At 58.9% G+C, this 21,965-nt stretch overlaps 5 protein-coding genes across 12 annotated transcripts; 3 read left to right on the top strand and 2 right to left on the bottom strand.

Moving 5' to 3' along the window:
- Positions 1-617: 617 nt before the first annotated feature.
- On the top strand, positions 618-3,867 carry VTN (vitronectin; the record flags this gene model as incomplete). Its single annotated transcript, XM_080629790.1, has 8 exons — positions 618-678; positions 1,152-1,271; positions 1,552-1,878; positions 1,995-2,134; positions 2,357-2,513; positions 2,620-2,769; positions 3,248-3,520; positions 3,639-3,867. 8 exons carry the CDS (start codon positions 618-620, stop codon positions 3,755-3,757), a joined length of 1,347 nt encoding a protein of 448 aa, XP_080485916.1. The 3' UTR covers positions 3,758-3,867.
- Positions 3,868-3,876: 9 nt separating this feature from the next.
- On the bottom strand, positions 3,877-8,099 carry KIF12 (kinesin family member 12; the record flags this gene model as incomplete). Of its 6 annotated transcripts, XM_080629788.1 has the most annotated exons (17): positions 3,877-4,072; positions 4,202-4,341; positions 4,440-4,573; positions 4,648-4,722; positions 4,805-4,946; positions 5,032-5,321; positions 5,397-5,501; positions 5,603-5,721; positions 5,801-5,936; positions 6,166-6,257; positions 6,438-6,573; positions 6,657-6,791; positions 6,908-6,983; positions 7,125-7,246; positions 7,325-7,403; positions 7,520-7,585; positions 7,921-8,099. In XM_080629788.1, the coding sequence occupies 17 exons, from the start codon at positions 8,097-8,099 to the stop codon at positions 4,008-4,010; spliced, it is 2,091 nt and encodes a 696-aa protein (XP_080485914.1). In that variant the 3' UTR covers positions 3,877-4,007. The 6 variants fall into 6 exon arrangements, with proteins under 6 accessions (XP_080485914.1, XP_080485915.1, XP_080485910.1 ...); XM_080629789.1 differs by lacking the exon at positions 7,921-8,099 and having other exon boundaries at positions 6,393-6,573; positions 7,125-7,403; positions 7,520-7,703; XM_080629784.1 differs by lacking the exon at positions 7,921-8,099 and having other exon boundaries at positions 6,393-6,573; positions 7,125-7,895.
- A 310-nt stretch (positions 8,100-8,409) lies between these two features.
- SEBOX (SEBOX homeobox) lies at positions 8,410-9,765 on the top strand (the record flags this gene model as incomplete). The annotated part of the gene is given in 2 exon segments (XM_080629791.1): positions 8,410-8,693; positions 8,695-9,765. Coding segments are annotated over 2 exon segments (582 nt in total). The 3' UTR covers positions 8,993-9,765.
- Positions 9,766-9,811: 46 nt separating this feature from the next.
- VMA12 (vacuolar ATPase assembly factor VMA12) lies at positions 9,812-12,370 on the bottom strand (the record flags this gene model as incomplete). 3 transcript variants are annotated; one of them, XR_013958051.1, is made up of 6 exons in its annotated part: positions 9,812-10,161; positions 10,249-10,441; positions 10,636-10,672; positions 11,879-11,968; positions 12,051-12,124; positions 12,199-12,370. XR_013958051.1 is itself a non-coding variant. In XM_080629863.1 (6 exons), 6 exons carry the CDS (start codon positions 12,368-12,370, stop codon positions 10,066-10,068), a joined length of 582 nt encoding a protein of 193 aa, XP_080485989.1. In that variant the 3' UTR covers positions 9,812-10,065. The 3 variants fall into 3 exon arrangements, 2 of the variants coding, with proteins under 2 accessions (XP_080485989.1, XP_080485988.1); XM_080629863.1 differs by having other exon boundaries at positions 10,249-10,361; XM_080629862.1 differs by having other exon boundaries at positions 9,812-10,361.
- An 89-nt stretch (positions 12,371-12,459) lies between these two features.
- On the top strand, positions 12,460-21,939 carry POLDIP2 (DNA polymerase delta interacting protein 2). The gene is made up of 11 exons (XM_080629860.1): positions 12,460-12,679; positions 13,032-13,113; positions 13,725-13,822; positions 14,761-14,857; positions 15,299-15,374; positions 15,889-15,996; positions 16,222-16,358; positions 17,267-17,293; positions 17,472-17,597; positions 18,271-18,350; positions 19,773-21,939. The coding sequence occupies exons 1-11, from the start codon at positions 12,489-12,491 to the stop codon at positions 19,885-19,887; spliced, it is 1,137 nt and encodes a 378-aa protein (XP_080485986.1). The 5' UTR covers positions 12,460-12,488; the 3' UTR covers positions 19,888-21,939.
- The last annotated feature ends 26 nt before the right edge of the window (positions 21,940-21,965 follow it).

The following is a 21,965-nucleotide window of genomic DNA, read 5'->3' as shown; positions in this document are numbered from 1 at the left end:
TTCCTCCCTCCTTCCTGGCCGCTCACCTCTGGCCCCTGGTCCCTGTGCACAGAGATGGCATCTGCCCCATCCTGAGCTGCTGTACCCTGGGGCTCCCCAGGTCTGCTACCAGCCTTGCTGACACTAAGAAAGCCAGAATTCCAGAAGCAAGTCCTCTGAAATGGTGACATATGGAGCTTTTCCCTTTGTCCTCAGAGCATCACTTCCCATCCCCTCTCATTACGGTTTTTGTCTTGCCAAGACCAGGCTGGAAAATGGCCTCCCCTTGAGCTGGAGCTTTAACATCACAAGGTTTGCTCTGAAATAAGCATGGCAGCACCTCAAAACTGGTTTCTGCCTCTGGCCTGCTGTCCTCCCCTGCTCTCTGCATCCAGGCTGGGAAGAAGCTGCCTGCACACATGGGAAGCCATGTTCCCCCTCAAACATACCCAGCTCATTATGGACTGCAGGGGATGCTGGGTGGGAGAATGTCTCTGCCCCTTTTCCCCTGCTCTGACCTTGGCCTGTTTGCTTTCTCCCACTGGGGCAGGCTGAGCAAACAGCGGCTGCCAGGGCCCTGGCCGCAGCCACGCTCCAGCCTGCACAGTCACAGGAGGGCTGCGCTCCCACCAAGCAGGATGAGGCTGCTCTTCCCTGCCCTTGTGCTGGCCCTGCTCGCTGCTGCCCATGCTGCTGAAGGTGAGCCAGCCCCAAACCTTGTGCCTTCCCCTTGCAGGGTGGGGATGGAGTGTCTGTGGCTCCTGGGCTGACGGAGGGGCTGGGGAGACTGGACAGGGTGAGGAGACAATCAGGTAGTGGCCATGGCCACTGGCCACGTTGGCAACACCTTGGGAGAAGGTACAAAGGCAAAACATTGGTATCAGTGGTGCCTGGGCAAATCCCTGGTCATCCTACTGCTGGATTGCCAGCGTGGAGCTGGGGCCTTGGCACAGGCTGGTCCATGGCTGCCATCCCAGCAAGACCTGGGATGGGAGCAGGGTGAGGTGCTGCTGTAGAACCTGGTGATGTGGTTGACCACAAAGAGGTGGGAATCTCCCCAGTTGGGATGTGTTTGTGTTTGCTTTGACCCCCGGAGCTGGGCTGGGGGGGGAGGCACTGGCCCCTCTGCCCACCCTTTGTTATTCCTTCTGTGCTGGGGGTGGCTTTTGCAGACTCCTGTGTGGGCCGCTGTGACGATGGCTTCGATGAGAATCGCAAGTGCCAGTGTGACACCCTCTGCGTGTACTACCAGAGCTGCTGCAGCGACTACGCCACCGTCTGCAAAGCCAAAGGTACTGGTCCCATGGCACTGTCCAGCCAGGGAAGGGGGATGGTTGTGGATTCCCAACAACAGCGGGGGATCAGAAGGGTCCATGGTGGGTCAGCTCTGCACCTACCAAGTCCTCAGGGTGAGGTCTGTGCCAGGATTTGGTGCTGCAGCACCAAGGGGTTTCGGCAGCTGCACTGTGGGGTCCTTGCAAATCCATATTGCCTGGAAGCAAGCAGCTCCTGCACACAGATCCCATGGGAGACACCCAGGGCTCTCTGGAATCAACCTGATCCCTTCCACAGTGACCCGGGGAGACGTGTTTGCCTTGCCGGAGGATGACTACCTCGACTACAACTTCACCATCGACTTGGGCACAACAGAAGGCACCAGAGCAGCCCCCACAGAGCTCCCCACAGAGCTGCCCACAGAGCTACCTACATCCCTGCCTACAGAGCAGCCCACACTGGAGAGCAAACCAGACCCCGAGGAGACACTGACCGAGGTGCCCAGCACCACGCTGGATGGGTTTGGGGAGCTGGAGCCCGTGGAGGAGCCCGAGGAACTGTGCAGCAGGAAACCTTTTGATGCCTTCACTGACCTGAAGAATGGTTCCCTTTATGCTTTCCGAGGTACCCTGGGGACATTTCCTGGGCATATGGGACATACTGCTCTGTGGTCTGACACTGTCAGACCACACTGCTGGCTGAGGTCCCTCCTGCTGCTTCCACCACCCCTCTCTCCCTAGGGAAGTACTTCTATGAGCTGGATGAGAACAGCGTGCGGCCAGGCTACCCCAAGCTCATCAGTGACGTCTGGGGCATTGAGGGCCCCATTGATGCAGCCTTCACACGCATCAACTGCCAGGGCAAGACTTACCTGTTCAAGGTGGGCAAGAGCCTGGCTGTAGGGCTGGGGGTGCTCCTGGAGGGGCCCATACAGCTCCCCAACCCACCTGTGCACACACACACACAGAGTGGCTGCCAGATATACCCATATCCTGGGCTCCAGGCAGCCACAGCCTCATGGTGGGGCTTCCCAGCATCTACTCACACCCTGGTGCTGCACCCAGCCCCCTGACCCCCCTACCTCTGTCCTGCACCCCCCCAGGGCAGCCAGTACTGGCGCTTTGACGATGGAGTCCTGGACCCCGAGTACCCTCGCGACATCTCTGAGGGCTTTGAAGGCATCCCGAACGACATTGACGCGGCATTCGCCCTCCCTGCCCACAGCTACCATGGCAATGAGAGAGTCTACTTCTTCAAGGGTAAGGGGCACAGCGTGGTGGCAGTGGGCATGGGCAGGACACCCTCTAGCTGCTGCTCCCCTTCAAGGGTGTGTTCTCCACTAATGCCCTGCACATCCTCTCCTAGACAAGTACTACTGGTCCTATGACTTTGCCAACCAGCCCACACAGGCTGACTGTGAGAAGTCCTCCCCCTCCACCGTGTTCAACCACTACGCCTTCATGAACCGGGACAGCTGGGAGGATGTCTTCCAGATCCTCTTTGGCAGCAGGATGAGTAAGGGCTGGGCCTACACTGACAGAGCACAGGGGGTGCAGGTACCCAGGGAGGAGGGAGCTATGCCTGGGAGCATGAGCAAGCTGGATGAGCTGTTGTGCTGGGTGGGAGCCCAGGCTACGGACGGGAGCCCCACCACAGCTTCATCTCCCACAGCACCCAAATCTCTGCAGCTCTTATGCCCCACACTATCAAACCCATCACCAGCCATCTCACACCACAGTGTCACTGCTGGGGTCTATTTATTCCTACTGGAGCTGGAGATGCCTTAGGAAAACCCCAGCCCTGGGCAAGGGAAATGAAAGATGGGAAGGAGGAGGAGAAAGGGGTTCAGCAGCACAGGGCTGATCCCAGCTGTGGCTGTTCTTTGTCTGATCATGATGCCATCCAAGCTGGGATCCTTCAGAGCATCCCTGTGGGTCTGGGCTCAGCTCCCACTGCTGCTGCTGCTCTCACTTGTCCTGTGGCTCTCTTGCAGTCGGGGCCAGCAGCCCGCGGTACATCAGCAGGGACTGGTGGGGGGTGCCGAGCCGGCTGGACGCTGCCATGGCCGGCAGGATCTACGTGGCCTCACAGCAGCCCCGCAGGAGGAAGTCTCGCCGCCAGCGCAAGAGGTACAAGAACCACCGCTCACTGAATCTGGGCTTCTGGAGCTGGCTGCAAAACGACTCCGACTCCGCGGGAATTGAAAGCGACTGGCTGTCGGGCTCCAAGTGCGAGACCCTCCAGAGTGTCTACTTCTTTGTCGGAGGTGAGTCTGGGGCAGCAGGAGATCCAGGGATGCTGCCACATCCCTGAGTTCTGGGATGCAATGGGAAGGTGCCCAGGGCTGGCAGAAAGCCCTGACTGCCATCTTCCCTTCCTCCCAGACAAGTACTACCGTGTCAATCTGCGCACCAAGCGCGTGGACCTGGTGCATCCCCGCTACCCACGCTCCATCGCCCAGTACTGGCTGGACTGCCCGCAGCCCGGGGAGGAGAGCACCTGAGTGGGCTGCACCAGAGCCACCAGCAGCACAGCCCCTAGATAGACAAATAAACTGAGTGCCGTGCAGGCTGGAGAGCTCTGTCTGTCATCCATCCATCCATCCATCCATCCATCCATCCATCCATCCATCCATCCATCCTGTGGTCTGCGTGGTCCTTGTCCCCAAAGGCTGTGGTTGTCCTCCCCTGTCTAATAACTGCCTGTTGGCTGTGCCAGATCCCTGCTGCCAGCCCTGTCCATGTCTGTGCTGCTCAGATCTGCTCCACCAGCCAGTCCAGTGCCTCTTCCAACTGGAGGAAAGGGACGGTGCCAGTGGCTGCCAGACAGGAGACAGCAGAGTCAGGTTTGCAGCATCCCCAGATCCACAGCCCCACACACAAGTGGCTGGGTTTGGGATGGGTGCTCATCCCTGGGGAACCTGGCCTTCCCCCACTGCCCTGCTCACCTCTGGGCTCTGGCAATCCCGGCCATGGCGGTGCCGAAGGGATGACCCTTCCCTCGGGGCTGGGACAGTGCTTGGGGCCTGGCAGCTCCTGGGGCAGCGGGTGCCGATAGGAAAAGCTCCTGCTCCTGTCCAGGCTCCTGCTGCGAGGACATATGAACAAACCCAACTCACACCCCTCCACCCCCTGGAACCCCAGGAGCTTCTGAGCTGCACGATGCCCACAGGCCCCTGCTCTCACCTCTTCCCCTGGGGTGGCTGGGGGTTCCCGAGAGGCCGATGGGAGGGCAGAGCTGTGTCCTCCTGGCCTGGTGGCAGAGAACTGGTGCTTCCTTCAGGGGGCCCCGGCTGCAGTGTGGGGAGCCCTGGCAGTGCCTGGAGGGTGAGCAGAGTGGTCAGGCTGTGCTGTGCTGTGCCACCCCCTTCCAAATTGACCCCCGGGGCTGTACCTGGGACATGAGGGTGTCAGCCAGCCCAGGGCAGCACTGGGGGCAGCTGGGGTGGCTGGAGGCAGGAGGCAGCTTCTGGAAGAGGGTTTAGCAGAGGGTGGGTGATTTGGGCACCCGTGTGAGGATGCCCATGGAGCCCAGGTCCCCCCACGCTCACCGGCAGCCGGGGCCTCGTGGGGTGGCCAGGAGGGACATGAGGGGTGCAGGCGCTCCGCAGCAGGGGCTGGGTGTCACAGGAGCTGCGGGTGGCTCTGAGGGATAGGACATCAGCACTGGGGTCTGGGGACAACCGGGGCTGCCTGGGGAGCAGTGAGGGAGCAGGGCAGGCCATTGGCAGCCCCCAAGCCTCAGTCCTGCTCGTGGGTCCTGTGTGTCCCCCCATACCTTTGCTGCTCATTCTCTACCACAAAGTCCCTCAGGAGGCCATAGAGGCTGGGCCAGGCTGGGGCTCCCTCCGATGGGAGCTGCCCTTCCAGAGGGGACTGATGCAGCCCTGTGGGGCCAAACCTGCCTTCCAAGCCTGGCCAAGCCCCTATCCTCCTTGGGGTTCCCAAGACCTCCATGCTCCTCATGGGCACCCTGGGCAGGCCCAGCTGCTGGCGCAGGGAGAGGTTTTCCAGCTGCAGGGCATGGATTTCTTCCTCCAAGCTTTGCAGCAGCTTCTCCCGGGATACCTGGGAGCACAAGGAGGTGATTCAGAGGGGTCCCAGCAGTGGTACAGAGCACCCTGCCCACAGCCCCTGCTATACCCTGTTGGCCAGGGGCCTGGTGGTGACCCTCCGTGCCCGGCTGGCGTAGTGCAACGTGCTCAGTGTCTCTGAGAGGCAGCGTGAGGATGGGGAGATACAGGCGACCTGCCAATGGATGAGGAAGAGCCGCAGGTTTCCTGCCAGGGGTCACCTGTTCCCCTCCAGCCTTCTCCTCCATGGGCTGAGACCCCTGCCCAGCCACCTACCATCAGGGTGACCCCGGAGCCGCCCAGGGATCGAGCCAGCAGCCGGGTGAGTTTGCTGTCCCGGTAGGGAACGTGCATCCGCTTCCCACGGGGTTTGGCCAATATGGAGATGCAGTGTCCTGCGGGGAATGAGCCCCAGGGACTGCAACAGGGCTCTGATGGAGACCAGCAGCTCATGGGGGGTCCCCCCGCTCTTACCCAGTGCCAGGAGGCTGCGGTTGATGTTGTTGGCCTCCACGAAGAGCTCCCCGCTGGAGCCCGTCTCCTTCACCCGCTCGCTGCCGGCCAGGTCCACGAAGCACAGGGTGCCCTGCCTGCTGGGGCAGGCGCTGGCCTGGCAGACCCATGGTGGGGGTGATGCTTTGGCCACTCTCACCCTATTCCCATAGCCCATGGCAGTGTCCCAACCCCTGGCTCTGGGATCTGGCTCCCTGCTGCTCGCCCCACCAGCACCAACAATCCTTGGGGAGAAGGATATGCCCCCCCCACCCTGGGGCTGTTCATACCCCACAAAGAGCCCTGTCCCCCCCATGCCCTCCCCCTGGAGCAGGACACGAGCTCACGTTCCGGCTGCGGATGTGGATGGTCAGAAGAGCATGGCTGCGGCTTGAGTGCCTGTTGAGGGCATGTGCTGAGGTCCTTCTCCTCTGGGATCCTGCCAAGGGGCATTGAGAGCTGCTGCCCACCCCCTGCCCAGCAGGACCCTGCCTGGGCTCTGCAGCCCCTCTTGGCTGCTACCAGAGCCCCACCACCCCTGGAGATGGTCTGCAGGGGCTGAACCTCCCCATACCAGGTATGACCCCCCTGACTGAGCCCAGCGCCAGTGGCTCAGCACCTTGCAGGAGCAGGCTGGCGATGGCCTCCAGGCTCTCAAAGTCCACACTGAGCTGGTTCTCCACATAGAAACCCCGGGTTTTGCTCCACCGCAGAGGCAGGGTGCATGGGGGCCCTGGGCTCAGCAGGTCCCGGATCTGGGGAGGGGTACAGCAAAGGGGAAGCACTGGGGACACGGGATGCCAGTGGTGCTGGTCTGGGTGGCCGGGCAGGCACCTACCTGTTCATTGTATATCTCCAGGTAGGAGGCACTGAGAGCCAGGTCAGAGCCACGGCTCTGGCTCTGCTCCAGGAGGCAGGCGAAGGACCTCTGCATCAGCCCCAGCAGGGCCGGGGATGCTGGGTGCGTCTCACCCTGTGCAGATGCCAGAATGGAGGTGAGTGGTCACCCTGCATTGGGCACCCATGACCGGGTGGGGAGAGCCCATCCCACCACCATGATCCGGTCAGCTCTGGGAGACAGTGTTGTACCTGGCCGAGGGGGCCCATCAGGGTGTAGGTCTTCCCCGAGCCCGTCTGCCCGAAGGCAAAGACAGTGCAGGAGAAGCTGCGGGAGATGCCGAGCCTCAGGCATGGCCCCAGGCGGTGGCACAGGGATGCCACCTCCCGGCACGGCCCTGGCACTGCAGACCCGCCCGTGTGGGGTGGGCTGAGGGTTGGGGTCCGTGCGGGGCCCTTCGGGACTCACCCGTCTATCGCCAGCTCCACCAACTGCCTCATGCCGCTGCCCTCGAACACAGCCTCCTGCGAGTCGCCGGCGTCAAACACGGCGCTGAACCCGAAGGTGGCATCTTGCCGGGCTGCACTCACCTGGGCACAGGGACAGCGGGGGCTCAGGAGGGGCCGCAGCCCCCCACGGCCGGTCCCCAGCAGGGAGGTGGCCCTTACATGGACGGTGCCGTCGCCGAGGCTGTGCACAACCCGCCGGTCCCCTCGCCGCGCCTCCGAGCAGGTCAGTGGCCGGACCCTAACGGTGTGTGTGGGGTGCATGGGTCCATGGGGACCCCGGGGAGCCCCGCTGTGCCCGTGCCCTGGGCAGGAGGGTCCCCGATGTGTCCCCAAGCCCATTGTGTCCCCTCTTACCTCAGCACCACTCTCAGACGCGTCTCTTTGCCCACCGCGGGGTCCCCTTGCTCCTCTCCAGGGCTCCTTTGGGAACAGGGGGCAGCGGGATGGTGGGTGCTCCCCAGGCAGGGGCGGTATGCCCATGGGCATCCCGGGGGACAGGGTAGGTGGGGAGCCAGGGTCGTGCTGGGCTCCCCCTGTCCTCCCGTCCCCACTGCGCCCTAGGGCCAGGCAGGGGATGCAGTGAAATATCCCCCTGTGTCCCTGCAGAGGGACCACCCTGCCCCTCCCCAGTCCTTATGGGGTGCGAGTCCCTCGCTACCTGCCCAGGCGGCTGCATCAGCCCAGGCCCTGCCTGCTGCAGGACCCAGAGGCCTCCGTCCCTTCGGTCCCCTCCGTGTCCCCCCCTCTCTACTTACGGTCTCTCCTGGCCCCGGAGGAGCGTTTTGGGCCTTGTTCCCGGCCGGGGCTCCCAGCCCCGCTCCCCTGCCGGCTCCATTCGCTCCTGGCTCGGGGTCTCCGGCCGCTCCCGGCCGCAGCCACCGCCGGCCAGCGCGGGCTGCCCCGCACAACCGGCACCACCGCTCCGGTTAAACATTGACCGGTGCCAGCCCCGCGGGAGAGCGGCCCCCGCGGCGGGGGGCGAGGCGGGGGGGCGGCACCTCGGCCCCGGGCTCCAGCAGCACCCAGAGGGCCTCGACCCACCGGCACCGGCTCCCCCGAGCCCTGGGATGCTCACGGACCCCACTGTACCCGCCGGGGGGGACACAGCAGCGCGGGCAGCGGTAGGGTCACTGGTCCCCGAGGGGGAATAAGGGGGGGCAGCGCCGCCCGCTCGGGGCGGTCCCAGCCCGTCGAGGGGGGATAAAAGCCGGGTCGGTTGCGCGGGCCCGGGGGAGCCGGGCAGGATGAGCGCGGCCCCGGGCACCTCCCGCGCCCCGCAGCCGCTGCTCCGCTTCCCCGGCGGGGCGGGAGGACCGGGCGGCAGCCGACCCCCGGGGCCGTGCCCCTGCCCCTGCCCGGGGGGCCCGCGCAAGCGGCGGCGGACCACGTTCAGCCGGGGGCAGCTGTCGGAGCTGGAGCGGGCCTTCGCCGCCGTGCCCTACCCGGACATCGCCACCCGGGAGCGCCTGGCCGAGCTCACGCAGCTGCCCGAGGCCAAGATCCAGGTGAGCGCGGATGGGACCCCCCTTTGGCCCCGGGGCCGCCCCGTCGGTGTCTCATGGTCCCGTGTCCCCATCCCAGGTCTGGTTCCAGAATCGCCGCGCTCGCAGGATCCGCAGCGCCAAACCGGAGCCACCGCCGCAGCCTCCACCGGCGCCCACAGAGCGGGGTCCCTCCACAGCACCCCCCGACGGCACCGCCCCGGGCCCGGCCCCCGCCGTGCCTCCACCGGGAGCCCGCAGCCCCGCTCCGAGCCTCCCCACCTCGCTGGGCTCCATCTCTGACCTCATCTACAGCGCGGCCATCACCAACCTGGGCGAGCCATAGCCGCAATGGGGACCCCCCCCGGCCCGGGTGGACCCCAGCTCAGCGCCACGGTTTCATTGGGGTGTGGAATTACTGCCGGTCCCGAGGATGTCATCTCATATCCCAACTGCCGGAGCCCCGTGGCGGGGCCAGGCCCCATCAGCCCCCTAATGCCCACTAATCTTTTGGATGACAATACCTTAATCTGGGGCCGCTTCCAGGGCTGATTGTGGCGCGGCCGCCCCTAATCCGCGGGCACGTTCCCAGGTGCCGGCAGATCCCCCGTATCGGATATTAAAGCGTGTTTGCAGTGGGGCTTAGCTGCCATCAGAGCATTAATCACCGTGTCTGGCCCTGGCAGGGCGCCCACACAGTGGCCACCTCCTCGGGGGGTCCCCTCCCCGCTGTGGGTGCACTGAGCTGGCTCCTCTCCCTGCCCCATGGCCACTGAGAACCCCCTGGGCTTGGTGTGGAGGTGCCACCATTCCCTACCCACAGAAGCTGGGATCCTTTGGCAGTCCATGCATCCCCTCATCCTGCTTCCGGAGGGCTGGGAGATGTGGCAGCCCCAGTGTGAGGACATGGAGCTGTCCCCAAGCCCATCGTGGCTGCGGTGGACATCATCATCCTCCTGAACTGCTCAAGTGGATGGGATAAGGGCTCATCCCCAAATATGAGCTGGGTCAGGTGGAGGGATGCTCTCCTGAGAGTGGTGAGGGGAGGTTCCAGCAGGAGCTGGAGTGCGATGTGGGATGCAGAGCGAGAAGGAAGATCCATAGCTCTCTGTGGTGTCTCCTAGATTCCTGCAGCAACAGCATCTCCAGTGAGGCAAGAAGGAGGTTATGAACACACTGTCATTTATTTCCATGACAAAAGGACAGCAGCCAGCAGGAGCAGGGGAACAGAGGGAGCTAAACCCCTCTTTGTGCTGGGTTACAACAGTCCACCCACATCCCCTCCTCTGTCCCGTCCCGCCCCTGCAGGATTGATACTCCAGGACTCAGGACTGAGGGACGCAGCAGGAACAACCAGGCAGTAGAAGACAAACCTGCCCCAAATTCACGACTCCAGGGGAGGGCCGGAGCTCGCAGCGGTCACAGTTTCCCACGGTTCCCTTCCAGGGTCCGCACCATCACGTACAGCTCGGCCAAGCCAACCACGGAGGCCACGATGACCGCGGACAGGACCCGCTGGGGACACAGAGAGAGAACAAAGCGATGCTGTGCGTGTGCAGGGCCAGCACGGAGCACACGGGGCGTGCGCCGGGGCTCACTCACCGCCGCCGTCTCTGCGAACACGCACTGGATACCCAGGTACGTGCAGGCGAAGGCGGCCACCACCGTCAGCAGGAAGTTGAAGATGGTGATGACAACGGCTTGAACGGAGCGAACTGTGGGGAAGAGACGGGGGCTTCAGGTGGGAATGGGGACTGCGGAGCGGGGGAAGCCGAGATCCCGCTAATGGGGACTCCTATGGGAATACGGGAGGATTCACAGGCTTTGTGCATCCAGAGATAGTTACAGGGACAGCCAAGAGGCTGCTCCTTTGCTTGAGGAACACTTCCCTGCAGTAAGAAACCTGCCAGGGTGATCGTGGAGAGGGCAGGGCTGCGTGATCCCACCAGCAGGGCCTGACCTGCAGGATCCCCCATCAGCAGCACTCACCTTGCCTCCCGAATTCAGCCAAGGACCCGTTCGTCTCCTAAAGGATTAAACCAACCCGTGATCAGTTGTGTTTTAATGGTAACCACGGAATAAAGCTGCCCCCATGCCCTGTGTGTAACACTCAGTGTCCTGAGAGCCATAGGGAGCAGCAGCTCTGCAGCACTCGGGTTCCTTAGGAGTTCTGTGGGATCTGGTTCAAGACCATTGAGAAGGGGACATTTCTCATCCAAGTGCTTTCCACAGTGTGTTTTCCTGCCTGTGGGCTCCCTGCTGCACGTTTGGCTTTAACAGGGACACTGAAGGGTCTGGCCTTGTCACCATGTCCACGCCTCCAGCAAGAGCTGAGTGTTGTAAAGCTCCACACACTCTGTGCTGACCTGGACACGGTGACATGGTTTGGAACACCAGATCGTGGGGAGGAGGCAGGGAAGAGTGGGATGAGCACACGGGATACGCTCCTTTGCTTCCCTGCTATTTGAGAACAACGCTGCTGGCATTGCTGCCCGGCTCTGCTAAAGCTGCTCTGGTTCATGGATCATAGAATCATGGAATGGTTTGGGTGGGAAGGGACCTTAAAGCTCATCCAGCTCCAACCCCTGCCCCGGGCAGGAACCCCTTCCACTGGAGCAGCTTGCTCCAAGCCCCTGTGTCCAACCTGGCCTTGAGCACTGCCAGGGATGGGGCAGCCACAGCTTCTCTGGGCACCCTGGGCCAGCGCCTCAGCACCCTCACAGGGAAGAGCTTCTGCCTAAGAGCTCATCTCCATCTCCCCTCTGGCAGGTTAAAGCCATTTCCCTTGGCCTGTCCCTACAGGCCCTTGTCCAAAGCCCCTCTCCAGGTTTCCTGTACCCCTTCAGGTGTTGGGAGCAAAGCAGCTCTTCCCATAAGAGCTAACACAACAGCAGGACACATTACCTGTTCATTCAACTTTTACCTTAACATGAATGATCTAATTTTAAACTACAACGAACACAGAACTATTCAGACAGAGGCAGCACCAATGCTCCCAATAGCACATTTACTGCAGGTTCCTCATCTCCCAGCCCCAAACCCGAGGTCTCTGTCACAAAGAGCTGTTCCCAAAGCCAGCACCTCCATGGCCCCATCCCAACAGCCTTGTCCAGCCTGTACCCTCCCCACCGCACCGCCGGGTCCCCGTGCCCCGCACTCTCTCCGGGGCCTCTGCTCCCTCCCAGCTCGAACACCGCGGTGTGAGGGCCGAACCCCGGCAGCCGCCGCTCACCCGGCCGGTAACATCGCGGGTCATCCGCCGGTACTCCTCGTTGGCCAGCCTGGCCTTGATCCGCTCCAGCCGCGCCACCAGCTCCGGGTTCTACGGGGAGGGAAGGGCAGAGCTCCAGGAGCACCGGCACCATCACCGCTGCCAAACACCCCCCTCCCCGGCCCTCACATACCCGCGGCGGCACCGGCACCTCGGGCAGGTGGATCTCGCTGCCCTCCAGCAGCTCGTGTAGGCGCAACGGGGACCCTGCGGTGCGGACAGGCCGGTTACCGGCGGCGCGGCCTTCGTCACCGGAGGGGGGTGCGTGCAGCGCGGCCTACCTGCGTCCCGCAGCGCGGCGTGCAGGCTCCGCAGCAGGCTGAAGGGCACCAGGGAGCCCTCGGAGGCCAGCGCGGCCCGGAGCTCGTCCCGCAGCCCCTGAGGCAGCGCCTCCAGCTCCCGGCCCTCCGCCGCCCGCCTCAGCCGCGACCCGGCCCGCACGGCCGACGCCATCTTGTCCCCGCCGTCACCCCGGCAACGCGGGGCCGCAAACATAGAGCGCCGCGCGGGCCTGCCGGGAAGCGGAGGGAGGAGGAGGCGGTGCCGCGGTGCATTGTGGGCCGGCGGCGGGATGTCGGCCTGCGCGGCGCGGCGGTACGTGGCGGCGGCGCTGAGCCGGGCCCGGAGCCGCGGGGCCCCGCTCTGGGAACCGACCCCGGTCCCGACCCCGGCCCCTGCCCGCGGGCTGCGGGCCCTGAGCGCGGGAGGCGCCGCGGCCCTCCCGCTGCAGCTGCTGCCGCCGCGCAGGCACCTCTCGTCGCGGTGAGGCCTGTGGGGGTGTCCGGTGAGGGAGGCCCGGGGGTGCGGCGGGGATGGGGCGGGAGCGGGGCCATGGGGAGGGGGTGAGGGGGGGTGGGCGCTGTTGGGGTGTTTGGGGGCTGCGGGACCGGTTGGGAGGAGTTGGGGGCTGTCGGGGGGCAGGGGTGTGGGGGATTGGGCTCTAAGGGGTGACAGGGTTGGGGTGTCCGGTGCCATTGGCAAAGGGGGAGCCGGGCGGTCTTGCGTGTAATGGGGCTCTTATGGGGATGTGCGAGAGCAGCGCCTGGGGCTCGGGTGCTCCGTGTGTGCCTCCCCCCCTGCCTGGGTCCGGTTCAAACCCCCCCTGTGCCCCCAGGAACCGTGCAGAGGGCAAAGTGCTGGAGACCGTGGGGGTGTTCGAGGCCCCGAAGCAGCACGGCAAATACGAGACCGGGCAGGTAAGGGGCTGCGATCCGCAGGGATCCTCCAGTGCGTTGCCATAAGGAGGCCACTGTGCTGGAGCCCAGAGCCAGGGGTGTCACAGTCCATGCTCCCCGTCTCTGCTGTGTCTGCACTTTGTCCCAGCAGCACACTCATAGGGATCTGCAGTGTGACCCAAGTGGCTTTTGTGCCACGGGGCTTATTGAAGGGGTTTCTCCCTTCAGGAGCGGAAGAGATGGTCCCTGAGCTTGGGAAGCAACAGCTGAGACAGACGCTGCTCTGCTCACTGCCCACAGCTGTTCCCGTGCTCCGAGCACTGCTCTCCTGCTGCTCTGTCACCTTATCACTTGTTTAGCTACTTGCTTCTATGGGATAACAGTGACATTGACTTCCCTCATCCCAGACTGTTTCTGTCCCCTCTTTGTTCCTGCTCTGGGTTCACACACTGCGGATCCCTGTATTCCCATCCCACATGGCCATGCCCTTTATAAGCATTCCCAGTTTCACCTCAGTTAACAGGTCTGTTTAAATCTTAACCAGAAAAGGGCTTTTGGCTTCCTGTTTTGTGTTGTATCCGAGTTGATTACAGTGTGCTGTGTATTCAGCTGCGATTATTGCTTCCTTTCAGCTTTTCCTTCACAGTGTGTTTGGGTACCGAGGAATAGTCCTGTTTCCCTGGCAAGCCAGGCTCTATGACCGGGATGTAGCTTCTCCTGTCACAGAAAAGTAAGGAATTGTCCTCGTTTATTTGTTGTTGGACCCTTCTATTGACACTTTGTAGTGAGATTCCTGCTTGGGGTGACCAAGATATTTTAAGGACCATGGTACGGGGCTGTTCTGCACAAATGTGAATAGAAGAAGGGTGCTTAAAGGAGAGGTGGTGCATGAGGATGAATTGTGTGTTAACGGGAGACAGGATGGAAATGTGAAGGACGAGTGTGTGTGAGGGACATAATGGGAGTAATGAAGTCATGTTCCTGGCATTTATTAATATAAAGACCCCCCCCTTGTGCTGCTCTTCGAGCTGGGACCAGGCTCCTGTGTTAGAATTGCAGCCTGGTGCTTCTGTAGAGTGCCAGGGTTTGCCAGCTGCTTCCTCAGCCCTGTCCCTACAGGACCTTGTCCAAAGCCCCTCTCCAGGTTTCCTGTAGCCCTTTTAGGCACTGGGACCAAAGCAGCGCTTCCCACAAGAGTTAAGGCAACAGCAGGACGTATGCAGAGACTTAACACAGGGGGATGCCAGAAACAGCGTGGAGAAGGGACAGCAGGATGGGATCACAGGGAATGGCAGCAGGAAGAGATGCTGGCTTGGCCCAACAGCCACCGTGCCAAAAGATCTCAGCTCTTCCTCCCTGCCCTGTGTTGGAGGCAAGGAATGAGGAGTAAGCAAAGACAGAATCGGGGCACAGTAGAAACACCCACCCCAAACAGGAGACTGGGTTGAGCATGAAGGAATTCTGAGTCGTCTGGGAACAGAGCTGTGCTTGTGACAAACCCCACTGATTGTCATCTCAGCTCATCCGTTGTCATGGGGTGGCTGACATGGGTTTAGTTTGGATGGAGTCGAATGTTACAGGCTGTGAAATGTATTGCTTCTCTTGGTCCTGGTGACAGGAGGGTGCTGCTTCCCGGGCTTCATCTCAGTGCTCTGCTTTTCTCCTTAGGAGCGAGAACGTGGCAGGCCATGGTTCCAAAGAGGTCAAGGGCAAAACACATACTTACTATCAGGTGTTAATAGATGCCCGGGATTGTCCACATATAGTAAGTAACAATCTTGGTATTGAAACTCAAATAGCTGCTGTCTGAATGCTTCAGATGAACAGGCACTGAAAGCAAATGGCTACGATGGCTGACTGGGTGGCTCAGAATATAGGGACAAATTTGTTCTTCAAGACATGTTTTCCCTGACAAAGAATCTGGAATGTCATAGGGTTGTTTTCTGGATCAGGTTTTCGCTTTCCAGCCTCCTTTCCTCACCCTGTTGGAATTCCTGCTCTCGCATACAGGTCATTCTGGATGTGAGTTCTGGCACTGCAAATGCCGTTGGTGCAGAGAATTAGTCCAGGGGAATGGAAGGGAGATGTTGTGGGTGGATTGGTTAAATACAGTAAATGTTACCTCACAAAGCACAGCAGTGACCTGCACTGTGGGAACTGGCCCTCAGCCCTCCCCACAGAAAGACATAAAGCTCCTTCTCCTCAGTCCCAGAGGTCGCAGACAGAGGCAGTGACGTTCCTGGCAAACCATGACGACAGCAGAGCTCTCTATGCCATCCCAGGTGAGCAAACCGCACCGTCAGCCTCTGGAGATGTGGGTTGTTGTGAGGTGAGCTCAGAAGAGTCAAGAGTCACCTTCTGCCATTGAAGCAGCAGCTCCAGTGCCTGAAGGGGTACAGGAAACCTGGAGAGGGGCTTTGGACAAGGGATGTAGGGACAGGCCAAGGGGAATGGCTTTAACCTGTCAGAGGGGAGATGGAGATGAGCTCTTAGGCAGAAGCTCTTCCCTGTGAGGGTGCTGAGGCGCTGGCACAGGGTGCCCAGAGAAGCTGTGGCTGCCCCATCCCTGGCAGTGTTCAAGGCCAGGTTGGACACACGGGCTTGGAGCAACCTGCTCTAGTGGAAGGTGTCCCTGCCCGTGGCAGGGGTTGGAGCTGGATGAGCTTTAAGGTCCCTTCAACCCAAACCAGTCTGGGATTCTGTAATTCTCAGTAGTGTGATCCATTTTTCTGCCAGGAGACTTCTAAGCTGCTTTTCACTGGGGAAGCTCAATGGCTTTTGGGGTTTCTTTTTCAGGTTTAGACTACGTAAGCCATGAAGATATCCTCCCCTACAGTTCCACTGATCAAGTGCCCATCCAGCATGAGCTCTTTGAGAGGTTTCTCATGTACGACCAAACAAAAGGTAATTTCTGCCTTCAGAGGGAGCTCTTTAGAGCCAGATGCTTGAGGTACTTTATAACAAGCACCCACAACTCCTTGGATACGGTATAGAAATCATGGTCTGCTTTGGGTTACATTAAAACCTACTTTAAATAGTTTATGTAACTGTTGAAGGAGTTTCTCTAAGGGGAGACCACTGCGGATGCAGTGACCTCTCCTCCTGAGCTCTCCTCTTTCCCTCCCACAGTTCCACCTTTTGTAGCAAGGGATACGCTGTGTGCATGGCAGGAGAAGAACCACCCCTGGTTAGAGCTCTCCGATGTGCACCGAGAAACAACAGAGAACATCCGAGTCACAGTCATCCCATTCTATATGGGCATGAGGGTAGGTCTGGGGTGCCTGTTGGGGGTAGCTCTCTGATCTGCTTAACGTGCTTACTGGTGAAATGACCTTTTAATCACAGTTGTGATTCATTGTCCTGATGTCCAGCAGAGGTATGAACATTGTTTTGTCATCGAGGTTTGGAAAACAGTGCCTGCACATTGGCTTTTCCTTGTTATTTGCAGGATGGGAAATGGTCCTGTTCTGCAGAACAGTGTTAGCAAGATGATTTAGGAAGGGTTCTGAATTGGTCCTTTACTGCCTCAGAGGTGTGTGTGTAAAGTGGCACCGAAGCCATTCGTAATGACAGTGTCTGTTACCCTGCCTGGTGATGGGTGTCTCTCCCTGTTTCCTGGCTCTAATGTGGGCTTAGCTAAAGCCTTCTGGATTTAGCTGCTAACCATGTCCTCTTTATAGTGTAAGAACTTCATCTGGACCATCCAAAATGATGAAGCTCCAATACTTCCGAGTGGGAGGGCTGGGAATTGCTGCAGCAGTTTGATTTCCAAGCCCAGCTGAGCAGAGCTGCCACGGAGCCTGGCGTGGATTTGCAAGTTCTGTGGAGCCCAACTGCTGTTTGTCCTAACCCTGTCAGGAAATCAGGTGCCTGAAGGCAAAGAAATGAGTGTCCTAGATGTGTAGACAGTGTGTGATCAACATGGAGATGAACCCTCCATGGTCACAAGATCCCTGCATATCTCCCACCTCATGATTCCATGTCTAGAGCAGAGCCAGTGCCAGGCGGTAACTGCTGGGACTGCTTTGGAGAGCAGCTGTCTGTGCTCATGTGAGTTGGCTGCGTCAGCCTGGCATGGAGAGAGCCCCTCTGCTTGTGCTGTGCTGACAGCTGAAGAGGTTTTGGCACTAAAGCTTGAAGGGCAGCTGCTAAAGTCTTTTGTTTCTCTTGACAGGAAGCCCAGAATTCCCATGTCTATTGGGTAAGTGCCTTTTGTTTTACCTAGCAACTAAAAGGGAAGTTGATTTGCTGTGGCATCACTGCTGTGTGATAAGCTCTGAGGGAGAAACATTTGAGGGATGATGTTTCCCAGCATCAGTTATGGGTTATCCACTGCCCGCAGCTGATTCCCCTTGTTGATATCAGTCTCTTGTGTCCAGTGGCGCTACTGTATCCGCTTGGAGAACCTGGACAGTGAAGTGGTGCAGCTCCGAGAGCGGCACTGGAGGATATTCAGCCTGTCGGGCACCTTGGAAACAGTGAGGGGCCGCGGCGTGGTGGGAAGGGTGAGTGTTGTGTAGTGTCCTTCGGGATGTGCAGCTCTTTGCTGGAGGCCTCGCACTTGGGTTCATTTGCCAGGGAGCTGCTTGGTGGGCAGTAGAAATAGGTGGAATGGGGAAATGGCAATGAAAAAGGATCACAGGAGCTTTAAATCTGTTGTTAGTGACAGGCTGAGAGAGCTGGGCTGGTTCAGCCTGGAGAAGAGAAGGCTCCTTAAGGGGAGTCGTTAGAGCAGCTCCAGTGCCTAAAGGGGCTACAGGAAGCCTGGAGAGGGCTTTGGACAAGGGCCTGTAGGGACAGGACAAGGGAGAATGGCTTTAAGCTGCCAGAGGGGAGACTGAGACGAGCTCTTAGGCAGAAGCTCTTCCCTGTGAGGGTGCTGAGGCGCTGGCCCAGGGTGCCCAGAGAAGCTGTGGCTGCCCCATCCCTGGCAGTGTTCAGAGCTTCACACTGAGTATTAGCGAATGATCTTAAATGACCAGTAATGGGAAAACTGCAATGATACCTGATTCTGGCACTGCTCACTGGGTGAGTTGTTTGCTGTGCAGTTGACAGTAATACTCAGGTGTGGATCTTCCCATTTCTCTTCCTCTATAAATTCCCTGTCTGTGGAGAAACATTGAGATCTGTTGCTGATGGATTGTTACTGATGCAGAGTGGTCTCTTCTTGTCTCTCAGGAGCCAGTTCTATCCAAAGAGCAGCCAGCATTTCAGTACAGCAGCCACGTCTCCCTGCAGGCATCCAGTGGTCACATGTGGTAAGAAGCACTCATTACTGCAGTAGTGGTTTAGCTATAGGACCCCACAGGGCTGAGCTGGGACCTGGTTTGAGTCTGGAGTTATGGCTGAAAGGTGGGTGAAAGTGACTGGATGTGTTTGATAGTAAAAGCTTCTCTATGGCAGTATCCCACTTAGTGACAAGATAATCTGTTGATTCCCTGTACCAAGAGAGGGTCCAGGATAATTTATCCTCATCCCGTGGTCTGTGCCAGGCTGGATTTGAGAAGACACGGAGCAGTTCCGTGTCAGCTTCTGTTTGGCTCAGCTTCATGCTAATGCTTCCCTGGCAGTAGGGATGTGTTCTCTTTGAAGAGAGCCGGGTTTTGATTCTATCCCTGAGTGAAGCTGTGCAGTTCTGTGTCCACAAGGAATTGGCACTTGGGGTTATTCCCAGTTTAGGCCAGATAAAACCTTTGGTTTAACTGATGTTGAAGTCTCCTCTACCGTAAGCGCAGGCAGGAAAGTGCTCAGCTGAGCTGTTCTCTTCCTGTGCCTCAGGGTTAGAGCAGTTCCCTTCTGTTTTCCATTTCAGCTGATTCAGTGTGTTTAGTGTCATCTCTGTGTGGACAAGAAATGCACAGTCACCTTCTGCCTTCTGTATGCCAGGTCCTTCTGCCTTGCATTTTGAAGTCAGTTTGTTTCAGGGCTAAGCTTGGAACTGCCTTTGAGTTGGGAAAAGCACGAGAGCAGCTCTTTGCCTATAGGGGATATCCCTGTTTTCCAGGTTACGCATTTAACCCTGGGGAATAAAATCAGCTTGTTTAGTAGTTTTTTCCTCTACATGAATCTTAAGGAGAAAGAGATAAAGGTTCTGCAGCTCAGAAGTTGCTCAGTTTGATTTCTGGTGTTCTGTTGTGTCTTCCATCATAAGAACCTGTTTATCTCCACCATCCTCTTGCCCATGTCATGTTTTGCTGTACAATCATCTGTAGTTACAGGCAGTAAACAAATTGTAGGACAGACAGATTAAGTTCTGAAAAGCAAACCAGAAGCTATTCCAAGTGACATCTGTGGTGGGATTTCATCCTGTCACAGGCTTCTTCATGGGTAAACAGTTTGTAGAAATAGCTCAAATGGTTTTGTCTCCTGTGGAGTGGGAGTTAACCACTGCTGCAGATGTGTGGTGTGATTTCCTCCTGGAGGCTCCAGTCAGGACATCCTTATTCAGGGAATGTGTATTGGAGATGGGATGTGAACCACTGGGGAGTCCTCCAGTCACTGAGTCACCCTGCCAGGGAGATGTCCCTCCGCCAAACCCATGTCCTTGCTGCCGGACATGGCAAATGCAGCCCCAGAGCCCCTGCACAGGCGATGGAGGAGCTCCTGTGTTACCTTCTCTCCGGTGACTCCTGGCTGTGTGTGTCCTTGGCCTGGCTGTGATCTCTGCTCTCGTTTTGCAGGGGTACTTTCCGATTTGAGAGACCTGATGGCTCCCACTTTGATGTCCGAATCCCCCCCTTCTCTCTGGAAAGCAACAAAGATGAGAAGACCCCCCCCTCCGGCCTTCACTGGTAGAGCAGAGCGAGTGCCGAGGCCCACAGGCCTGTGTGTGATGTAGACCTTGGCCTTCCCATTCCGCTGCAGCCAACACCACGGAGCTTTTAAACACTGAAACCCGTTTTTGTTTTAACTGATGTCTAACGGGGAGGCTTTATTTGAACTTTAATCCTGGCTCTCTCAGGCTGCTTGTAAACATAAGCTGTGTTCCAGTTAACCCTTCCCTTTGGGGTGCCTGCTGGGGTTGGAGCTGGGGGCATAGATCTGAGCTGCTGAAGAGTGGCTGCCCCAGCGGGACTGGACCCTTTCCAATGTGTTGTGAATTCTCTGCAATGTGAGGTTTCTCTAATAAACTGGTCCTTCCAGTTGCAACCAGTTCTTCCTTTATAAACCCAGGCCTGGTTCCTGCATCCAGCTTGCCCTGGCTGGTTGCTCCCCCACCCTTTTCCTATGTGCAAAGTGGGAAGTGCTTCAGGAAGGCAGCGGTGAGGCTGGTTTAGGGAGCCGGAATGTGAGCTCAGCTGCTCTCTGGGGTTTAGGCAGCACATGGAGGAGCTCCACTCCTCATAACCCAGCTTGCCTGGGCTGTGCTGGGGCCATGTGAAGCCTCTTGTGTTGGAGAATAGAAGGGGAGAAGGAGCAGGGGCAGGAGGCGCTGAGCAGGGCTGCTGCTTGTCTTGTGCTCGTACAGGCTTTATGTTGATGGTACAGGAGAGGTGAAGGTCCTGCCCTGACACAGGGATGCACATCCCAGTGCTGGAGCATCCTTCCCTGCGGCTGTAACTGCATTTCCTTGGAAGTTTCTGCTTTGGCAGGAAGAGTATTAACCCATGGTGCTGTCAGCTGTGGTGAGGCTGTGCTTGGCTTTAGCTCCTGCTGCTGGGTTGTCAGGTTTGGGTGTCTGTGCAGAGGTCACTGAAATATCTGTGAGCTTTTGATGTGGATTTGTTGGAATCCTGCTTTACAGGCCCAGGGCTCACAAAAGAGCCCACAGTGCAGCTCAGTGTTAGCTCTTTCTACAAGCCAGAGCAGCTCTCAGCAGGATTCCAGAGGTATGGAAGGGACCCTTCTGGCTGTCTCTGGGTTTCCAGGCTTCTGGGTGACTCACTGGGACAGAGGCAGTTCTTTCCCTTGGCAGGAAGCTTCAAACCTTGCTCCTCTGCCTGGTCTTGCTGAAGCACTGAGGTGTAACTAACCCACAGGACTGCTGGTTTTCTTGACTGAGAAGTATCCCAATTACTCCCCGAGTGCTCTCTGAGCAGCCCCTTTGCATTTGGCAGTGCTGTGGGCTGCCATAGCTGATGGACACCCTTTAGAAATGACAGTGGGAGAGACTCATGTGCCAGTGGGTACCTGTGTAGAGGCTCAATGACTCCTGCTTTGCTTTATCCGTCACTGGTCTCCTGATTTGTGTCATCTGTCCTGTCAGGTAGGCCGTGCTATGTAAAATGCTTTTAGAGTCTGAAAGGTTCAGACAGCCAGCCCGCTTTTAGGGGTAGAAAAGGCTCTGTAAAGAGCAGCCCATGACCCGGTGTTGCTGCTGCATGCCGATTGATCTGCAGGAGGAAAAGGGGAGGGAGGAAATGATGCCTCGAGTTCAGAGGAACCAGAACCTGCAGAACTTGCATTTTCCCCCTATGCAGTCCCTGTGTTGGTAGCAGCTGCTCTGTCTCTCCTTGGGTCTTTGCTTTCCTGGCACTTGCACCCTGCTGGCAATGTTTAACCCTGCTGCTCACATGCCTGTGGCTGGAGGGGGGCTTGCAGTAACAAACAGGGAATGTTATATCCCTGTCCTGGGGGCTTGGGCTCTGCCAGGGGCATTCCACCAGGGCCGGGTACAGCGACAGCCTTCAGCGAACAGCCGCTCTTGGCTGGATAACGAGTGACAAACGGGGCTGGGATGAAGCCACAAGGGATAGGAACGTTCCTGCTCCATCCACCTCTACGGAGCGGGGCTGAGCATCCCCCGCCCTGCTCCTTCCCTCGTGGGTAAATACCTGTACACGGAACTAACCAATAAAGAGCTCACGGAACGGCTGCGCTTCCGCGTCTCATTCCCACCTCGACGCTGGCCGGCACCGGGGCTCCTCCATCCC

This window comes from Psittacula echo (assembly GCF_963264785.1).
Source record: "Psittacula echo genome assembly, chromosome: 15".
Taxonomy (NCBI): Eukaryota; Metazoa; Chordata; class Aves; order Psittaciformes; family Psittacidae; genus Psittacula; species Psittacula echo.
This window is presented reverse-complemented; position numbering and strand designations above follow the sequence as displayed.